A 14,807-nucleotide genomic window follows, 5' to 3' on the forward strand; every position below is an offset into this window, starting at 1 on the left:
CGAAACTGTCCAGAAGAAAAAAATCTAATTGTGAAGTTCTAATCCAGAACTTCCAAACTTTATTAAGTTTTATTTTGTTTTGTTTTGAGTTTTATTCAATTAACTAAATCCATGTATGCACAAAACAAAATGTGGATTCTTTCCTGCCTGATCATGTTGTCTACATAAAGTAATTTTGGATGTCTTCAAATTTAAATATTAAAATTCATAAGTTTTGCCCGTACCTGTCCAGCCTCACCTGTTCAGCACCTCCATTTGGTTTGGGCTGTGTTGGTCTCATGGGATGGACCAAGAAGAGCTCAGAGGGATCCAGAACCATACTGGTTGTTAGTCCGGACCTCTTCTCCTCTCTTTGCCCTTTAACCCCTTGTGGCGTCCCCCGAGGGGAACACTGGTGCTGCCCGGGCTTCAGGACTTTAGGTTTTAGCCCCTTGGCGACAACAAAATCAAACACAGCCTCCTTCATCTTCTCTGTGTAAGTGGCCATCTCGGTTTCTCTCTGAAGGCGTTGTGCGGGACGACGGTCACTCAGGCCTTCGTCCTCCTCCCCCCTGTCCTGGAACTCACCATCATCAATGTGGTGATGTTAGCTTTTATGTTGTTGTTATCCTGGGACCATATTCATAAAGAGCTGCGTTAGGAGGGCTTCATCCTAGATCCTGTCCTCCCAGTCTTTTTATGAATATGGTACCGGGACAAGAATGACAAATTAAAGGGCTCAGATGAATGGTCATGTCAATGAAATCATACAAATTACTACTGGCAGGGTAACTGGTCCTAGATCCATCCTCCGACTCAGACACTCTTTATGCATGAGGTCCATGGCAAAGAATGCGCTACGAAGTGGAAGTACCTCAGACATTTTCCAGATTGGCTGTTCTATCTTTCTCTGGGGCTGGACCAGGGTGTTGGGGCTCAGGTGACCACGGCTGTAGGTGAGGATGTCAGCCTTGTGGGCCACCTCTGTCCCCAAGAGAAGCTGCTGTAGCTCCTGACGAGGCCTGTGAGGCTTGCTAGGTGTATTTGCCTTGGCAGACATTGCTTGATGAGGCCGGAAAGAAAGTTCGTTAATATTATTGTTTTTTTTGACAATTGCAGGCTAATTAATTCACTTAAGTTACTTACGCAATTGACGCAGCGCCTTCAGTACAGTAGACCAAAAGTTGTCCTAGGGGTTATTAACATTGAAAAAAAATGGGTAAGGTTAGCTTTCAGTCGGTAGATTTGGTAGGTAGTATAGCGTCATGTGTGATTTACAATTCTTCGGACAGTGCTTGACACACATCTATCCTAATTCGTCTAAAAGCAAGGCATTCAGCACGATATGAACCATGTATTCCGGTGAAAATAAGTGCAGTACCATCAACATCAATGCCAAAGTATTATCCACTTACCCGCGTCGGTGTGCGCAGAGACAAACATAAAATTATAAAGAAAAGAGTCCTCTACCGGCGGTCGGTTGCCAGGGGATACCACTCGGCAACACGCGGTGGCGAAAGAAATCCGCGCCTGGGTTAGATTTCGTTCCGTAACCGTGGGAGACAAACACAGTAAAGTCTTCAGAAAGAATCAGCATTACATAGTTTTTTTGTTGTTGTTGGAACTTTATACTTTCTTTTTTTTTATGAACTTGAGTCTTTAGCTACTTTTGACTATAGTTGCTTACTTCAACATCAACGCACTAATGGAATTATAACGATAGAATCTGCTAAACAATGCTCTTAAACAACATATATAATAAATGAAAATGAAATAGTTATCGGACCTGAAATCTGTCTTCAAATGCATACGTAGGCCTATTTGATAATGTGTTATATAAATATTTGTACTTTTGTATTTTGAACCCGTATGGAAAATAAATATATTTTTGCAATGCAAAATGTATGTAGAATTTATGATGAATATATGTCGAATATATTTAACTTAATTAATAATACATTTCAGGTATCAACATTTATTTCACCTTTTATTCTGAAATGTATTTAAAAAATGTATACATACATTTATCTTTATTCAAAATACATTTCAGGTATAAAGTATATTTCAGCTTTTATTCCTAAATGTATTTGAAAATGTTTAAATACATTTCAGATTAGTCCAAATGTATTTCACCGTCAACATTGCTCTCATTACAATTGTAATGTATTATAGAAAATACATTACAAAATGTATTATGAAGCCCATATTAAAATGCACTTTTCAGGTCCTGTGAAAGTAAAAAGATGAAATGTAATTACCGACGTATTGTTAATACCACTACCTCTCTTACCAAGCTCGTCCTGTTTGGAGTAGTGGTTAGCGCGCCTGTCAGTGGAACAAAAGGTTGCAGGTGCGAAACACCACCTTGCCGGTTGTCTATTTAAATTTACAAATATATATAAGTGGCCAATTTCAAACATTTTGACATATATTTAACAAATGTATTCAGGAATATATTTTCCAAATGTGTTCGGATCAACCACTTGCCCCACGGTTTAGTAACGTGCTTGTTATTCAGTCACAGCCTATATCATGCATTTAGTAGCGAAAACAAATTGTGTGAATGGCTACTGCAGTCTTGAAAGCGCACACAGATGCCACTGATATCTTTCAGGAATATTTAATAAAACTCATCATTGTTACTTCTTTGTTACATTTACAGCTGAGACATTCTCAGTTATAACATGTCTAGACCCTTCATAACAGTTATAACATGCCTTACCCAAATATATTTAACCGTTATAACATGTATAGACCATATAACAGTTATGTCTAGACCATTTACTTAACAGTTAATACCATGCATAGACCATTCTTACAACGGTTATAGCATGTCTAGAACCATTGTCATAAGTTATTATAACTTCAGTTTCTTGTTATGTTCACTTTGTACAAAACAAAAAGGCCAACATTTGAATTGTTTCCTTTGTATAAAAAATATAAGTTAATTTCAATGTTTAGGTTTCGGGGATGGAGTGTGTTGGAGGGCGCAGTCAAAAGCTCATACACCCCAGACACGCACACCCATTCGCGCGCGCGTTCACCTAATCACACAACCAATTCATAATGTGCACACGCGCGCACACAGACACACACGCTCTTAGTCAGAAAGTGCATGACTGCCATTGTAAGATAGCACCAATCAAAGCAAACAGCATACTTTGTCCTAATTCAATTCTAGCATGTAAGCATTGCCAACACTATACACATATGGCTGTGTTGTACTGTATATATGTAACATCATATCAGGGTGGGGGGGCATTCACTTCACAATCAATTCCAAATGTAAACCAAATTTGAAATAAAAATACATTGAAGAGACCTTGAATTTGTATTGGGACATACTACCAACATTGACTGGAATTTGAGTGGAAGTGATCCCGGCCCTGGTAAACAGCACGCTTTCAAATATCTTAATTCTATTGTCATTTCTATTTTTCGGTTCTGGTTACTAACTAACGCGGCTAACACTGTGCCAGGACTGTCGGTGCTCCAGCCAACTAGGTGACACTGTGTCGGCAAGGCCGGTTCTAAGCATAAGCGACATAAACAGTCACTTAGGGCCCCCCGAGCACTAGGTGGTCCCATACTGCTAGGGACAACTAGGGGAGGGGGCCCAAAATAAAGTTTTGCTTAGCAAAAGGCTAAAGCCTAAAGGGCCGGCGTTCATGCTAAGATGCGGCAGATTTTGGTAACTGATGGCACCACACCCCTATTGCACTGAGTCTCAGATGTGTTTGCGCTAGCATGACAATGGAAGCACACGGCTAGATAAAGAAGACCAGACAGGACGCCGGGAAACGGATCCGGGGTCAGGCTATTACATGCCAACAGATCACCGGCAAAACAAAGATTCATCATCACAGTAACATTCACTACAGTATACATTCGGTTAAACCTTTGGGTCCATGGTATTTTTACACTGTGTCCATAAGTACTTTAGCAGGCATTTCAGGATTACCATACGATTTGCTTTTTTACTACAGAGAAATGGCTAGAGACTGTAAGGGTGAAGGTTAGGATTCAACCACATTGCAGGTTATGTGTTGCATCTAGGTAACATTGATGTCCCGCAAATCCAATAAACAAATATTATGCTGTGCACTCTCAAAGACCTTTAGCAAATTCCATGTGTGTTTTCTTCTTACGTAATATTTGGCGTCTATTGGTTTTCTGTTTTTTTTTGAGTACTCCATTTCTTTGGAGTACAGTAAGGGGAATACCTTCTACCAGTCTCATCTCAGATCCACAGAGGGAAGTGGCGGTGATAGGATGATGGTGATCCACAGAGGGAAGTGGCGGTGATAGGATGATGGTGATCCACAGAGGGAAGTGGAGGTGATAGGATGATGGTGATTCACACAGGGAAGTGGCAGTGATAGGATGATGGTGATCCACACAGGAAATGGTGGTGGTAGGATGATGGTGGTCGGATTGTGGTGGTGGTACCACCAACGACAATGACAGTATTTTGTTGTTGTTGGTGGTATGATGACAGGTGTGGTGGGATGATGACGTTTGTGGGATGATGATGCTGGTGGTAGAGGTCAGATGATGGTGGTGGTATTAGTGGTTATAGTGGTGGTGGGTTGATGATGAAGGAGGTCAGATAATGGTGGGATGTGGGTGGTGGTGGTAGATGTCAGGTGATGGTGGATTGATGGTGGTGGTAGAGGTCAGGTGATAGTGGGATGATGGTGGTGGTAGAGGTCAGGTGATAGTGGGATGATGGTGGTGGTAGAGGTCAGGTTATAGTGGGTTGATGGTGGTGGTAGAGGTCAGGTGATAGTGGGTTGATGGTGGTGGTAGAGGTCAGGTGATAGTGGGATGATGGTGGTGGTAGAGGTCAGGTGATAGTGGGATGATGGTTGTGGTAGAGGTCAGGTGATAGTGGGATGATGGTGGTGGTAGAGGTCAAATAATGGTGGGATGATGGTGGTGGTAGAGGTCAGATAATGGTGGGATGATGGTGGTGGTAGAGGTCAGGTGATAGTGGGATGATGGTGGTGGTAGAGGTCAGGTGATAGTGGGATGATGGTGGTGGTAGAGGTCAGGTGATAGTGGTATGATGGCGGTGGTAGAGGTCAGGTGATAGTGGGTTGATGGTGGTGGTAGAGGTCAGGTGATAGTGGGTTGATGCTGGTGGTAGAGGTCAGGTGATAGTGGTATGATGGCGGTGGTAGAGGTCAGGTGATAGTGGGTTGATGGTGGTGGTAGAGGTCAGGTGATAGTGGGTTGATGGTGGTGGTAGAGGTCAGGTGATAGTGGGTTGATGGTGGTGGTAGAGGTCAGGTGATAGTGGGTTGATGGTGGTGGTAGAGGTCAAATAATGGTGGGATGATGGTGGTGGTAGAGGTCAGATAATGGTGGGATGATGGTGGTGGTAGAGGTCAGGTGATAGTGGGTTGATGGTGGTGGTAGAGGTCAGGTTATAGTGGGATGATGGTGGTGGTAGAGGTCAGGTGATAGTGGGATGATGGTGGTGGTAGAGGTCAAGTGATAATGGGTTGATGGTGGTGGTAGAGGTCAGGTGATAGTGGGTTGATGGTGGTGGTAGAGGTCAGGTGATAATGGGTTGATGGTGGTGGTAGAGGTCAGGTGATAGTGGGTTGATGGTGGTGGTAGAGGTCAGGTGATAGTGGGATGATGGTGGTGGTAGATGTCAGGTGATAGTGGGTTGATGGTGGTGGTAGAGGTCAGGTTATAGTGGGATGATGGTGGTGGTAGAGGTCAGGTGATAGTGGTATGATGGCGGTGGTAGAGGTCAGGTGATAGTGGGTTGATGGTGGTGGTAGAGGTCAGGTGATAGTGGGTTGATGGTGGTGGTAGAGGTCAGGTGATAGTGGGTTGATGGTGGTGGTAGAGGTCAGGTGATAGTGGGTTGATGGTGGTGGTAGAGGTCAAATAATGGTGGGATGATGGTGGTGGTAGAGGTCAGATAATGGTGGGATGATGGTGGTGGTAGAGGTCAGGTGATAGTGGGTTGATGGTGGTGGTAGAGGTCAGGTTATAGTGGGATGATGGTGGTGGTAGAGGTCAGGTGATAGTGGGATGATGGTGGTGGTAGAGGTCAGGTGATAATGGGTTGATGGTGGTGGTAGAGGTCAGGTGATAGTGGGTTGATGGTGGTGGTAGAGGTCAGGTTATAGTGGGATGATGGTGGTGGTAGAGGTCAGGTGATAGTGGGATGATGGTGGTGGTAGAGGTCAGGTGATAATGGGTTGATGGTGGTGGTAGAGGTCAGGTGATAATGGGTTGATGGTGGTGGTAGAGGTCAGGTGATAGTGGGATGATGGCGGTGGTAGAGGTCAGGTGATAGTGGGATGATGGTGGTGGTAGAGGTCAGGTGATAGTGGGATGATGGTGGTAGAGGTCAGGTGATAATGGGTTGATGGTGGTTGTAGAGGTCAAATAATGGTGGGATGATGGTGGTGGTAGAGGTCAGATAATGGTGGGATGATGGTGGTGGTAGAGGTCAGGTGATAATGGGTTGATGGTGGTGGTAGAGGTCAGGTGATAGTGGGATGATGGCGGTGGTAGAGGTCAGGTGATAGTGGGATGATGGTGGTGGTAGAGGTCAGGTGATAGTGGGATGATGGTGGTAGAGGTCAGGTGATAATGGGTTGATGGTGGTTGTAGAGGTCAGGTGATAGTGGGTTGGTGGTGGTGGTAGAGGTCAGGTTATAGTGGGATGATGGTGGTGGTAGAGGTCAGGTGATAGTGGGATGATGGTTGTGGTAGAGATCAGGTGATGGTGGTGAGAGCCTCAGAGAATCACTTCAATATTAAACATTGATTTAATAAAAGTGGCATCTTGACATTACCTGAATATCTCATATTCATAAATCTGTTAATGAATGCAAATGGAAACAAAACTATCAAATGACATTACTGTCCATCTCAGCTAATTGAGGTATATAATATTTTGATCAGCTAATTGAGGTATATAGTAAGTCTATAATAAGTTGGTTTTCAAATGCTAAATGATTTTATGTCAAATACAGGGGGCCTATTTTTCCTGTCACACACACACACACACACAGACACACACACACACACACACACACACACACACACACACACACACACAGACACACAGACACACAGACACACAGACACACACACAAACATGTGGGTTTGACGTCCATGAGGGGTAAAGACATTGAAATAGTGAAAGTTTTCCCAATGTATGCTGTGTTTGTCCTGCTCATCTTGGTCTTGATGCTTATTTGTTTTTCTTAGGGACAGGCACCAGATGTAGCTTTTTATTTGAAGTCCCTGATAAATGCAGTGCAGGTAATAAGTGTCCCATTGGGCTACATTGACACGACAGCACAAATGGATATTGGACCAGGTTAGAGCCTATATTCAATCTGGGCTGTGGGAGATCCACATTATAGCACACATGACATGTAGACATTTACCATGAATAGTCTCAGAGGAGGCAGGAACAATGGCTTTACAAGGTGCATGGTCAAAAAGGAGCAATTGGATTGAATCCTTGCCTACAAGTAGAGTCAAAAGATTTGACTGATTGCCGAAGGTTCTGATGTCTATTAATGACTGATTGCCCAGGTTCTGGGTTCTAGAACATAGATTCATGCCTGCTCAAGCTTCTGGGTTCTAGAACCTAAAATACAGCCTGTCCTTGGTTCTAGAGTCTAGAAATGACTTGATTAACCAGTGTGCTGGGTTCTATAAAAGATTCACTGCCCAAGACACTGGGTTCAAGTAAAGACTGACTGCCCCAGGTTCAGGGTTCAGTTAACCTGATGGTGAAAAGTCTGATTTGTATGCAAGAGCATGATTCTGCATGACAACCCCAGGGGCTAGTGGTGGAGTGCAAAACTGGCTGAATATGTTTCAATATTTTTTGTGATTGCTTTGGTCTGCATGGACTACCAGATTGTAGGGGGGGATTGCACTTCTGCTATTACTGTCATTGTTCCTCACGTGACATGGCTGCCTATGCATCAATGATCTAACACAGCCCCATTGGTCATATTTGGTCCTAATGAGTCTGTGCTTTGCACAATGCGCTCTGGGGGAAATCATGCTCTGCTTTTCCATCTCGGAATAGAACAGAATAGAATGGGCTATATGTATGTTCTGTATGTATTCATTCAAGTACTGCAAAAACACTGTTTTGCTCAAAGTGACAGAAATTATTTAGAACATTGTATAAAACATTCTAGAGTCCATCTTCACGACAGGATGGCGGGCTTCTTTGCGACAGCATGCTCTTCCAAGAAGTTTTGCGTGCGATCAGTCTACCACAGCAGACAAAGAAACAGTACCATTCCAATAGGCTGTGTCTGAAATGATATCATGTTCCCTATTTAGTACAGTACATTGGACCAGGGACGAAAATGGTTCTTAGACGGGTTACCAAGGACTCCCAGAGGTTCTGGTCTAAAGTAACACACTACATGGGGAAGAGGGGCCCATTTTAGACACATTCATAAAGTCTGAAAGTCTTTATGAAAAAAAAACAGTCAAGATTTCACACCTCTCACCCTTTACAAAGGCTTTGAGAGTGTTGACTAAGGCCTCTATAATTACAAGACCAGAACATAAGACGGACCAGCTGAAATTCAAAATTCTAACTTACATAAAATTCTATTTTTGAACAAGCACATAAACAAAACAAACAAAAACAAACCACAGACATACAGATCCGTTCGAGAAAATCTGAATGGCTTCCCAAGCAGTGGAGGAGATCATGTGACCGGGGGTTGATCCCACCCTCCTACATGTGCTCCATTCGTCAGTGCATACTAGAGCAAACTTGGCAAAACATTTTGCAACAAAAATAACAATACAAAAGTTTTTCTTACTGGACCAAGTCCAGGTAGTTCCTCCCTGTTTCTGCATGTTTGCTTCAGTTCCATGCTTTATAAACATGGCCCTGCAGTCCAGCTGTCCATTACTCACATCCCCTCATCCAATAAGGTACCTAGGCGTTTCTTAAAGAATCCCATCGTTGGTCAATCAACCAACCACTTTCCGGTTGCAGCAGGAAGTGATGCACTGGCAAAGGCAGTCCAGACAGGAAATAGTCCCCGTAGATGGCAGCTGACGCGGTGTGGATATCTGGTGGTGATGGCGTATTGACTTGAATGGGAGTGAGGGCATAAAGCAGCGTCACTGCCAGTCAGTTCTCCACCTTCACAGGGCCTGAGTCAGGGTTAGTAGGCCCCCCAGTGCTGGGCTCTACCCTGGGGTCCAGAGGCTCGGATGGGGCCCATATTCCCCTCAGTCCAATGTCCTCCTCTTCTCCGCTCGCTATCTTCTCCCACTGGTTGAGGTTCTCCCTGTGAAAAGAGGAGCACAATACCATGATATAAAGGTGTGTGTGTGTGTGTGTGTGTGAATGCCTTTATAGATTTTACTATCCTGGTGGGGACAAAAAAACAAGAGAAATGTTGCCCGTTGCTATGAGGATAAAAACTAATTTAAAGTTCGGTTAAGGGGTTAAAGTTGGGATTGAGGTCAAGGTTAAAGAGACACTCTCCATTTGAGATCTCCTTCCAGCTGAAATCTCATACCTTGCAAACAAATGAATTATGTTTAGAAGATAAAATAACAGTGAGGTCTAATACTATTCTATTGAAATGATGACATGCTGCTCACCAGGACCTCCGTGCGATTGGGACCGGAGGCGATGTGTCCCAGACATTAATAACAGATCAAATGTGCATCGTATAAAACATATGACGATTTAAACACAGAGCCAATCAGCCAATGTACTGTATGGTGTTTATACATAGAAGTAATAAATGTTGTTTATCTTAAGTAAAAGATGGTGCTTATTATATGTATTAGATGGTGATGTAATAAATTGTGTTTATTATATGTAATAGATCGTGTTTTTTTATCAGTAATAAATTATGTTTATTATATGTATCAGATGACCAAAATTATATGTAATAGTTGGTCTTTATTTTATGTTCCAGATGGTGTTTATTATATGTAATAGATGGTTTTTAGAGGACATAATAGATGGTATTTATCATATGTAATAGATGGTTTTTAGAGGACATAATAGATGGTAATTTTTATATGTAATAGATGGTGTTTATTATATGTAATAGATGGTGTTTATTATGTAATAGATGGTGTTTATTATATGTAATATATGGTGTTTATTATGTAATAGATGAGGTTTATTATATGTAATAGATGGTTTTTATTATACGTAATAGATGGTGTTTAGAGGACATAATAGATGGTATTTATTATATGTAATAGATGGTGTTTATTATATGTAATATATGGTGTTTATTATGTAATAGATTGGGTTTATTATATGTAATAGATGGTGTTGAGAGGACATAATAGATGGTATTTATAATATGTAATAGATGGTGTTTATTATATGTAATATATGGTGTTTATTATGTAATAGATTGGGTTTATTATATGTAATAGAGGGTGTTTTATTATATGTAATAGATGGTGTTTATTACATGTAATAGATGGTGTTTATTATATGTAATAGAGGGTGTTTTATTATATGTAATAGATGGTGTTTATTATATGTAATAGATGGTGTTTATTATATGTAATAGAGTGTGTTTTATTACATGTAATAGATGGTATTTATAATATGTAATAGATGGTGTTTATTATATGTAATATATGGTGTTTATTATGTAATAGATTGGGTTTATTATATGTAATAGATGGTTTTTATTACATGTAATAGATGGTGTTTATTATATGTATTAGAGGGTGTTTTATTATATGTAATAGATGGTGTTTATTACATGTAATAGAGGGTGTTTATTATATGTAATAGATGGTGTTTATTATATGTAATAGAGGGTGTTTATTATATGTAATAGATGGTGTTTATTACATGTAATAGATGGTGTTTATTATATGTAATATATGGTGTTTATTACATGTAATAGATGGTGTTTATTATGTAATAGATGGTTTTTATTACATGTAATAGATGGTGTTTATTATATGTAATAGAGGGTGTTTTATTATATGTAATATATGGTGTTTATTATGTAATATATGGTGTTTATTATATGTAATATATGGTGTTTATTATGTAATAGATGGTGTTTATTATATGTAATAGAGGGTGTTTTATTATATGTAATAGATGGTGTTTAGTTACTCACTTGCAGGCTTGTAGTAGAGGAGTGGAAGGAGGAAAGAGGTCTGATAGGGTGGTATAACATGGCAGAGCCACAGCATTGTAGAATCCCACCTAGAGAACAGTATGATTTATTTTCTTTTTATAATAACAGATTATTGAACATTAATGTTTTTTTTGTTTGGCTCAACTTTGGGGGTCCCTGGATTGACTAATGGCTTGGAAGTGGGGGTGAATTTCATACCTGCCCTTGAGGCACCTCATCCTTCTTATCCCTGTCCATCATAGGAATGGGTTGGATACCGATCTTCTTCATCTCATCACCCTGGAGACCGGAGAAGATGGAGGAAATGACAGGAGAACCAAGGAGAGGTGGGGAGGGGAGACCAGAGGAGATGGAGGAAAGGACAGGAGAACCAAGGAGAGGTGGGGAGGGGAGACCAGAGGAGATGGAGTAAAGGACAGGAGAACCAAGGAGAGGTGGGGAGGGGAGACCAGAGGAGATGGAGGAAAGGACAGGAGAACCAAGGAGAGGTGGGGAGGGGAGACCAGAGGAGATGGAGGAAAGGACAGGAGAACCAAGGAGAGGTGGGGAGGGGAGACCAGAGGAGATGGAGGGCAGAGGAGGGAAGAAGTGAAAAGAGAAGCATGAAATTTGGTAAGAATAATGAACTGTTCATAGGAAGAATCACCACTTTACAGCACTTTACAGCACAGCAGATGCACTGTTTGAAATAAGTCAAAACACTGCACCTCAGCCCAGAACTCAGCATAGATGTCATTGGCTGTGAGCCGTGTGATTGGCCAGGGCTTGGTGACAGAACACAGGTCACAGGCGGTCATCATCAGACCTATGACACGGTCCCTGGGGAAACAAAAGGAGATGGTTTTACTCATTTGACCACGCTTTATTCACACATGCAGCAGAAGGAGAGAATAAAGTCAGCTGACTTCCTTTCTCTTGTTTAACCGCTGTACCAAGCCATGACTTAGAATTAAAGCTGATCCTCATCTTGTGATTAACACATCAAAACACTACAAATACAAAATATAACTTGGTCCGATTTGGCTCGGCTCAGTTCTGTAGTGTGAATAGTTCTATACTACATTGGCTCTGTGGGATTCATCTTGTTAAGTGGGTGTGTGTGCATGTTTGTGCGTGTGTGTGTGTTTATAGCATGCAAGCACATGTCCTACAATCCTGGGCCGTCACTTTCTGCCAGGAAATGAAAACGGCAAACTGCCTAAAGCTTAAAGCATCTAACCAGTAACCAACCGTTTACTAGATAAAATCTCAGAAATTAAGTGATGAAAAATCTGTCTTTCTGCCCTTGAACAAGACAGTTAACCCTGATCGCTCCTGTAAGTCGACACCGGACGAAATGTAATTTCAGCAGTACCCATTAGTAACCAAGACGTGTTAGGTTTGGGGTAAAAGTTAGGGTTAGGGTATTTATGTTTAGGGTTCTTAAGTAGTGTAAACTATTTTTTTTGTTGGTGTGTGTCACTGCTAACCTGTGTTGGTGGTTATTGAGGTCTAGTGCTCCTGTGCTCAGCAGCTCCGCCAGCTGTTTCCGGTTGCCAAAGTAGAGAGCCAGGTCGGTGGCAATGATGGCCTTGCGTATTATCTCCAGCACCTGCTCGTACTCGCTGGAAGTTAGGTTGGAGAAAATATTGTGCCCTTCCAGCTATTGGAAACAAAGAGATCAATAAAAAAGCAAAAGCTCCGCTTATGAGGCGTTCAGCTCAGCTAGGCTCAGATGGGATAGAGAAAGAGGTACATCGGGAGGCGGAGAGTAACGACCTTTGACCTCGGGGGGAGTTTGGCTTACTTGGCAGAGTCAAGGTTCAGGTGGATTTAGGGGTACAATTGGATTCAATAGGGATTTCGGGGTACAGAAGGATTCAGATTGGATTTAGTGTTACACCTGGATTCAGGATTTAGGGGGTACAGTTGGTTTCAGGTTTGATCCAGGCGTACAGTTGGATTCAGGTTGGATTTATGGGTACAGTTGGTTTCAGGTTGGATCTAGGGGTAAAGTTGGATTTACTGGGGATTTAGGGGTAGAACCTGAAAAGATTTGTGGAGGAGAATAACGAATGCAGATACAGGTGTACTGCATGATACAATTAAGCAATTAAAATCCCATCATGCTCTGTGACGTGAATACAAATACTGAGCAGACCCAGTTGACCTCGATTTTGGATCAATAGGTCACGAGGACAGGATCTAAGTGTTAGACAGTCCTATCCACAACCATCATGAAAATACCAAATGAAGGAATTTATTTTGGAAGCGCTGTGTTCCATCCCTCTAGCAGAGTTCTGGAGACTCACAGAATCTTTAACAAAACACATTAACATTCTGCCAGTTCTTACTTACATGCATTGCTTTATTAGGCTTGGGATTAAGGTTAGGGTTTACATTTGTATTTTTTTTTAATGGAAATCAGTCTTTCAAAAAGTCTGTATGAATATAGTAAAAAAAAATGTGTGTGGGAGTGAGTGTGTGAAAGTGTGTGAGTGCGTGTATGTGAGAGTGTGTGAGTGTGTGTGAGGATGTGAAAGTGTGTGTGTGTGTATTTGTGTGTGGGGGTGTTTGTGTGTGTATATAGGTGTGTGTGTATGTATGTGTGTGTGTGTATATGTGTGTATATGTGTGTGTGTGTGTGTGTGTGTGTGTGTATGTGTGTGTGTGTAAGTGTGTGCGTGTGTAAGTGTGTGTGTGTGTGTAAGTGTGTGTGTGTGTGTGTGTGTGGTCCTACCTGCAGAATGGACACGGTCTGTGAGAAGTGATGCTGCTCCATGGTGGAGGTGCTGTACAGGGCAGCCAGTGGATGGTCAAACTTCTGTAAGTAGGTGTTACTGTATCCCCGATGGTCCAGGTCATGGCACAGACACGCTATCAACAGGCCCTTCTTCTACACCCAGGGAGAGTGGGGGAGAGATGGAGAGGGGCAGGATAGAGGGAGGATAGAGGGAGGATAGGGGAGAGAGGGAAAGAGGAAAGGGGGAGAGGATCAGAGAGAGGGAGAGGATGGGAGGGAGGGAGGGAGGGAGGGAGAGAGGACAGAGGAGAGAGATAGAAAGACAGAGAGGATGGGGAATATAAATAGATGCACATGGAGTTCAGTTTGGATTCTCTAAAAGGAGTCAAAACATCACAATTCAGTGACTTCAGTGACCTGCTCATCAACCCTGTCCATTAACCCTGTTCATCAACCCTGTCCATCAACCCTGTCCATCAACCCTGCCCTTCAACCCTGCCCTTCAACCCTGTCCATCAACCCTGTCCAACAACCCTGTCCATCAACCCTGTCCATCAACCCTGCTCATCAACCCTGTCCATCAACCCTGTCCATCAACCCTGTCCATCAACCCTGCTCATTAACCCTGTCCATCAACCCTGTCCATCAACCCTGTCCATCAACCCTGCTCATCAACCCTGTCCATCAACCCTGTCCATCAACCCTGCCCTTCAACCCTGTCCATCAACCCTGTCCAACAACCCTGTCCAACAACCCTGTCCATCAACCCTGTCCATCAACCCTGCTCATCAACCCTGTCCATCAACCCTGTCCATCAACCCTGCTCATTAACCCTGTCCATCAACCCTGTCCATCAACCCTGTCCATCAACCCTGCTCATCAACCCTGCTCATCAACCCTGTCCATCAACCCTGTCCATCAACCCTGTCCAACAACCCTGCTCATCA

The 14,807-nt window shown here is 42.5% G+C and overlaps 2 protein-coding genes across 10 annotated transcripts in view; both read right to left on the minus strand.

Annotated features, from left to right (window-relative positions):
- The window catches only part of LOC105008804 (uncharacterized protein C6orf118), a 9,016-nt gene extending 7,474 nt beyond the window's left edge, over positions 1-1,542 (minus strand). For 2 of the 4 annotated variants that reach the window (XM_034292426.1, XM_020046543.2), the window contains exons 1-4: positions 1,395-1,542; positions 1,126-1,168; positions 854-1,041; positions 225-562 (exon numbers count right to left, since the gene is read on the minus strand). In XM_034292426.1, coding sequence (XP_034148317.1) covers positions 225-562; positions 854-1,039 — 524 coding nt within the window. In that variant the 5' untranslated portion in view covers positions 1,040-1,041; positions 1,126-1,168; positions 1,395-1,542. Of the gene's footprint in view, positions 1-224; positions 610-853; positions 1,042-1,125; positions 1,169-1,394 lie in introns of those variants that run through there. The other 2 variants (XM_020046541.2, XM_020046544.2) reach the window with 2 other exon arrangements.
- Positions 1,543-6,331: 4,789 nt separating this feature from the next.
- The window catches only part of pde10a (phosphodiesterase 10A), a 97,573-nt gene continuing 89,097 nt past the window's right edge, over positions 6,332-14,807 (minus strand). For 4 of the 6 annotated variants that reach the window (XM_034292186.1, XM_034292188.1, XM_034292190.1 and 1 more), the window contains 6 exons: positions 13,858-14,013; positions 12,608-12,780; positions 11,846-11,957; positions 11,337-11,417; positions 11,118-11,206; positions 6,332-9,293 (listed from right to left, as the gene is read on the minus strand). In XM_034292186.1, coding sequence (XP_034148077.1) covers positions 9,134-9,293; positions 11,118-11,206; positions 11,337-11,417; positions 11,846-11,957; positions 12,608-12,780; positions 13,858-14,013 — 771 coding nt within the window. In that variant the 3' untranslated portion in view covers positions 6,332-9,133. Of the gene's footprint in view, positions 9,294-11,117; positions 11,207-11,336; positions 11,418-11,845; positions 11,958-12,607; positions 12,781-13,857; positions 14,014-14,807 lie in introns of those variants that run through there. The other 2 variants (XM_034292187.1, XM_034292191.1) reach the window with 2 other exon arrangements.

This window comes from Esox lucius, chromosome 5, assembly GCF_011004845.1.
Source record: "Esox lucius isolate fEsoLuc1 chromosome 5, fEsoLuc1.pri, whole genome shotgun sequence".
Taxonomy (NCBI): Eukaryota; Metazoa; Chordata; class Actinopteri; order Esociformes; family Esocidae; genus Esox; species Esox lucius.